Source organism: Urtica dioica, chromosome 7 (assembly GCF_054948205.1).
Source record: "Urtica dioica subsp. dioica isolate 48M chromosome 7, U.dioica_male_clone48M_v1_H2, whole genome shotgun sequence".
NCBI classification, from domain to species: Eukaryota; Viridiplantae; Streptophyta; class Magnoliopsida; order Rosales; family Urticaceae; genus Urtica; species Urtica dioica.
In genome coordinates, this window is record NC_142762.1 from 8,960,858 (window position 1) to 8,967,498 (window position 6,641).

Here is a 6,641-nt window from a genome sequence, read left to right on the forward strand (position 1 = left end):
CATGCATGGACAATTTAATTGTTGCATGTGGCCACCTAAAAAATCGTAATCCATGAGCATAGTTATGAAAGTGCATGTACCATGATTGCCCACTAATTTGAAACGAATTTCATTTTCGCTAGGTCACTCTGCTATGTCACCAATTGCTGGCGGACTTCGACTATTAATTGAATTATCATGGAATATAAAAATCGGGTTCTTTTTATTAGTATTTTATCCTGTGCTTGTTTGCATTATGTTTTTATATCATAAATTATCTAGATAGTTGTTTCTTTACAATTTTCTAATAGAAGTTCTTTTATAAATTCAGTAATTATGTCAAACCCTGTTCTGGCATTGTTGTCGAAAGATGTCATCACTGGTGACAACTTTCCTAAGTGGAAGTCGAACCTGGATATTGTGCTGGTGAGTGAAAGCATCTGCTTTATCCTCACTGAAGATAGACCTCCCTATACTGGTGCTAATGCCTCTAGAAACTTGAAAGATAATTATGACAAGTGGGTCACATGCAATAACAAGGCCGTTGCTTACATGCTCGAAAGAATATCTGATGCGTTACGAACCAAGATGGAAGAGAAGGAGACTGTTGTGGAGATCCTTGACTCGCGACAAGAAATGTTGGGGATGCAGAGTGAGCAAGCCCGTTAAACTCACCCATAAGTGCACTAGCACTAGGATGATAGCATGAACTCCGACATAAGATCATGTCATGAAAATGACTAACTACTTTATCGAAGTTGAACCCCATGGAGCACCGATGGATGATGTTACTCAAGTGAGAATCATTCTGAACTCCCTTGTTACGTCATTTTTAATCGGATTTCTATCCCCAAGATTGAAAAATCGATTGAAAACGAGAAAAAGACTATTTCATCATTTTTAATCGGATTTGTATGATGTCCATAGTCTCTGATTCGGCTCTGAGAAAGATGGATAAGAACTATCTATTAAAAATGAAGATTAATTATTATTAAAATCTTACAGCTGTAAATTGTCTAGCAGCATTCATTATGAAAATTGTCTATTTTCCTAATTAAATATTTATTGTGGAATTAATTATTTATTGATGCATCAAGTAAATAATTAATTAAATTTTAAGTTGGGCCTTGTGCACACTGTAAAAATCGAAATTCCTAGACCCAGTACCAGTCTAAGTTGGGCGCCTACTATGGATATTAATTACCCAATATTCTCTCTTTGATTAGTTGCTAGATTTATGGAAAAGAAATCAAGTAACTAAATAAATAAGAGAGATAATAATAATGGTTGAGATATTTTCACTAACGAAATAAGATATTGTCATTTATTCTCTCTCATAATTAATTTCCTAATATCTAGGAGAATAATAACTTTAGAGATATTCTCTCCATTAAATAAGGAAATAAGATATCGGAGACAAATAAGGAAATATAATATTCTAGATTATGATCTGATGGATGAGAGAAAAATTAAAATTTGTAGTCAAGATCCAATGGTTCATGCTTAACTACAAAATAGGTAAGAATATAGGAGAATAAGGAAACCTTAATGGCTTCCTAGAATATCTTCATTGTACCACTATAAATAATGATCGAGGAGAACACAAAAAATAACAAGAAAAGAACTCAAAAAATTCGCCCATCACACCCTAAGTGTAGACGAATTTCTTCTCTATCCCTCTCCCTCAGAATTCGTGATTCCATTGCCAAAAATACGACAGGACCTGAATCTCTAAATCTGAGTTGTTGTGAGATAACGAGTGAGCTCACACTTTTTTCTTATTCCATCAAGAGATTACGTTTCAGAATATTACAGTATCATCTCTAGAGATCCCAACGACGAGAGTCATGTCGTTGTTCCTTAAGTGAATATCGGAACTAAAGCTAGAAGATCGAGTTATTGGAGCTCAGAACGGGATCTTGAAGAATGCGACTGAAGAGTCAGTAGCATATTACCAAACACATAAGTAATCTGAAAAATCGTCTTTTAATGGTTGCTTGAATCGCTCTCCAGTTTATTCTATTCAAGTCTGCAAACCTAGATCTTGTTTTTATAATCGTATAAATAATTAGCATGTTAGCGTAATTATTTATTTTCTGCATGGTTAGAGGGATGTCGTATTCCCAACACGGTGAGGGTCAAAGGGTAGGATATGGAATTTCTAAGTGGCTCAAACGTTACCCTAGCGACTTAACCTCACCAATAAACAACATTTTCACTTTTCATTAAAGAATTCCTCCTTTTTTTCTTCTTTTAGCACAAAGCTTCACAATTCTCCCCAAACTTAGACTTTTTGCATTCTTATGGTCTAGACTATGTGTTCATTTGTCAAACCCAAAAATAAACGAAGAATAACAATAATGAAAACTAAATATATATGCAAACTTTTCAAGAATTAGGCATGATGGTGCCTTTTTTTTTATCTTTTCTTTTTCTTCTATTTCATGAGCACAAATGAAAAAATCAAAGGAAAAACAAGAAGTTAACAAGGTATCTACAAATGCCGGAGTGGCATAAAGTTTGACAAATGATACAAGCAAACAATCCACAATATCGACATCAATCACTTAAGAGTCGCTAGAGAACGGGGTTCTTTGTGGGATTTTTTTTCCTTGGGCAAGCTTTTTGTGACTAAGTGACAAACGAGGGATAGAAGTTTGGCTCTTTGTGAAAGAGTTCTAATGGAAGTAGAACGGATTGAATTTTTGGCTTGAGTGGCTAACCCTATGCATTTCTCATCGTAACACTCACAACATATAATCAATTGAACCTCGAGAGAGGATCAAACGGTTCTAGTGTTCCCGAGGTGCATTTGCTAAGACTAGGCTTTCCGATCTCCTAAACACCATCCTATTGGCTGGAAATGTGCAAAGTGAGATGAAAGTTTACCGGGTCAAAGCAAGCTAATTCAAGTAACCAAAGAGTTTTCAAACACAAGACTCATTGCGCAAGTCTAGATACGTTGCGTTTTCTCCTAATTCTCAAGACTCTCTGGGTCATAAATGTTCATAAACCACAAGCTAATCCAAGACATTCCCAAAACCAAACACTCAAAATTAAAATAAGAAAAGAAATTATGAAATTAAACTATTTATCACAAATATTCGCAAACACTAGCTAATAACTAAAAAAATATCCGAAATAAAGAAGTTTATGAATATAAGTTAAGAAGCTACAAGGGCTACAATTATCCAAATAAAAGAGCCAACAAAAATACAAATTGCTACAAATTAACAATTAAAAAGATAAGTTCAACGAGAGTTTAGAGAGATGAGACACCGACTTGTCTTTGTGAGTCGTGTAGACACTCCCCCAAACTTGAATTCTATAGTGTCCTCAATGTTCGAGCAAGCGACAATATTGGGGCTGAAGCCAAAGGGCGCATCGTGCACTGTGAATTTTTGCCATGCGCTTCGTGCAACTTTTAGTGCGCCCATTGTGCTACTCTTGGAGATGGTTTGTGCCATCTTTGTGCATCGCGCCGTGAATTTTGCGTGTCACGTGGTCTGTCTGCGCGTCTTGCAAACTAACCAGCTCTTCATTTTAAGCAAATACCATGAGATTCCTTGATTTTCTATTTTCTTGCACACTTTCTGATCAACACAACGCATCCAACTATTTTAAAATACAATAGACTAGAAATAATAAAAATAACAATGAAAGAAGATGTGGGTTTTATCCCACAAGCGCTTTAGTTAAAGTCGAGAGCTTGACGGGGTATCTCATTTGTTGATCGTTGGTCGGGTTTGAGCAAGGTGATGTGTCGCTCACTTCCGAACACTCCTCCATAGTAGGGCTTGACTCTTTGTTCGTTCACAATGAAAATTGTGCCATTAAGGGACTTGAGTTCAACCTACCATGTTGAAAGTATTAGGAATTCTTGCCCACGAGAAGATTTTATTTGTAATTCTCGCTGAAATTATTAATAAAATAAAGTTAAACATTTATTCTCTATTTGAATTGAAAGCAGTTATTTCTTATAAAAGGTTTATCAAACATTCGTCAATACGTAGTCTCCGTATTAAACTGAATCGCATGCTAGCATCCGAGTTCGGACGGTAAACTAAAACATGGTCGATGATTGATTTATGGCTGGATAGCTAAATCTAAAATCATATAGAACACGAGTGATGGTGAATCACTTAGTGGGAGCATTCTGCACTTGTGGTAAGTGTACGACCTGGACAGACTTTGGTTGTAGATGTGTCGTTTAAGTACCGGTACGACACACTAGCCAAGGTTGATATGATGGTCCCAGTGAGACGTGATCTAAATCCTGAAGTAATCATGGACTTCTAGGTCATATCGCCGGGTTCTTTGACTCATTTCCTTAAAGGCTACTGAGACGCTGATTAAATTATTTCTTGGGAATACGGAATATGATTTGAGCAAAAAATGATTCACAGATATGGAATCCAGCCTTCCTGAAAGAAGGTAAATATTCACTCAGCTAAGGGTTGATTCCAGAAACGATAGATTGCGCGCACTCCGGAATAATCTTTCGCTGTGGATGTTGGTGATTATTGCACCTTAAATAACACCAATTAAATGAGGAAAAGAACAATTACGCTAATAAGAGCTAATTAGACATGGTTATTTAAACAATATCTAGATTACTTAATTAATTAATCATAAGAAACTTCATCAAGCAACCATATCAGATAAAAGACGAGTTTAAGAAAACTTACAGTTTTTGGCTAACGAACCGAAAGCTTTCGCAGTCAGCCTTCGTCTTGAACGTACAAGCCTCTGCACGATCAGATTTGGAACTTCTCCTACAAGGACTCGAGGTGATGACACCAAAGTCGTCCGAAACGTAATCTTCGAGGAAGATAAGATAAAATAGTGGGCTTCGTTATATCTCTCTAGATTTGGAAACGGTGTGTTTCCGATTTTTCTCTCTTATTTTTAAGAATGGAATTGAAGTAATTCCAAGGGAAAAAGTAGAAAGCAAACTCACGGCCACAAACGAGAGTATGTTGGCGTTTTTAACCTTTGGCTAGGTTAAATTTCGATTCACATCAGCCCTCTATTTATAGCAGTTTAAAATGTATCTTTTTAGAATATTCCAAAATATTCTAAAAGATATTATTTCCTTCCATTGTGTTCACACTAGTGGATTAAATCTCAGCCCTTGGATCTTAACAAGTGAATCCTATTTTTCCTCTCATCCGTCAGATTAGTATCTAGAATTTTATTTTATATAACAGCATAAAATATTGCTGTTGAGAAATTTTAGGAAAATATATTCTCCTAAATATTCTCCTATATTTTAAGAACAGAAAAACAGAAAAATAATGGTTTGCACCATACAGCTAAAATCGCCTACAATTGGTAGGGAGGCCCAAAATTTTGCTTTTTTCAAGGCCCAAAAGATTTAAACTCATTTAACACATATTTACTTGTCCAACAATAAATATAAAGTTTATTTACTTGATCTAGCAATAAATAAACAGCTAGACTATAAATAATTATTTAATTCATAAAATACCCTTTTTGGAATTAATGGTGTCAATCACTATTACAGCAAGTGAGATTATAATAATAGTACATAATATTATATTAACGTTCTTATCCACCTTTATCGAAGCCGAATCGAGGACGATGGACCTAGTAGTAGAAGTTTAGCAATCTCGATAAAAGACAAAAGATTCATTTTTCTTTTCTAATCGAATTATCTAGTCCCTTATAATACTCCACCGTGTAATGCAGGACTGAACCCAACTTTGATACTAGAATAATATTTACTCATCGTAACGAGTGTCCACAGATTTAGTCAGTACGTGATCATGACCCTCAAGGTTCTGCCCGTATCGAGATATGTCAATTTGTTCTGTTATACCTTTCTCATTACATATCAGCCCTAAGCATTGCTGCTTCCCAAGCGAAAGATTCAACCGAACGTAAGCCAACTTCGGAAGTGTGCACAATCAATCGGTTTTGGAATCAACCTTTAGGTGAGAGAACATTAACCTTCCTTCAGGAAGGCTGGATTCCATATCCGTAAAACACTTTCTTCTACAATCATGTCCCGACTTTCCAAGACACCTATTTGATCAGCGTCTAACTAGCCTTTAACGTGCTGAGTCAAAGAAGCCGGTAACATGATCTAGAAGTCCATGATTACTTCAGGATATTAGATCAAGTGTCACTGTGACCAGCATAAACGGCCTCGGCTAGTGCATCGTAACGGTCCTTAAATGACACATCTATCCAAACATAAGCTTGTCCAGGTCGTACACCTTCTGCAAGTGTATAATGCTCCCACTGAGTGAACAACCCTCACTCATGTTCCACATATATGACGTTAGATAAGGCTTTCCATGAGCATATCAGTCATCGACCAAGTTTTAGTTCACTGCTCGATCTTGGATGCCCAGCATGCGATTCAGTTTGATACGGCGACTATGGATGATAGTTGTTATTGATTCTGAATTTTGTCAGACCTCATCCATCTAATCATATGATGGTAATAAAGTAACTTCTTATCTTATTTAGTAATCATGATCTTCTAGTGGGCAATATTCATAACAATCTCCCACTTTGACCAGAGAAGATAAGTTACCATGAGCCAATCTATTCGTAGCCATCAGAGAGATAGTTTAAGAAGTTTTGACACATGATTGAGATTTCCATGGATTCTCAATTTTATCATACTCCAC

The 6,641-nt window shown here is 36.1% G+C and overlaps 1 protein-coding gene across 1 annotated transcript; it reads left to right on the plus strand.

Moving 5' to 3' along the window:
• The first annotated feature begins 315 nt into the window (after positions 1-315).
• Positions 316-648, plus strand: LOC149390204 (uncharacterized). The gene has a single exon (XM_089619707.1). The coding sequence runs from the start codon at positions 316-318 to the stop codon at positions 646-648; it is 333 nt and encodes a 110-aa protein (XP_089475833.1).
• Positions 649-6,641: the final 5,993 nt, after the last annotated feature.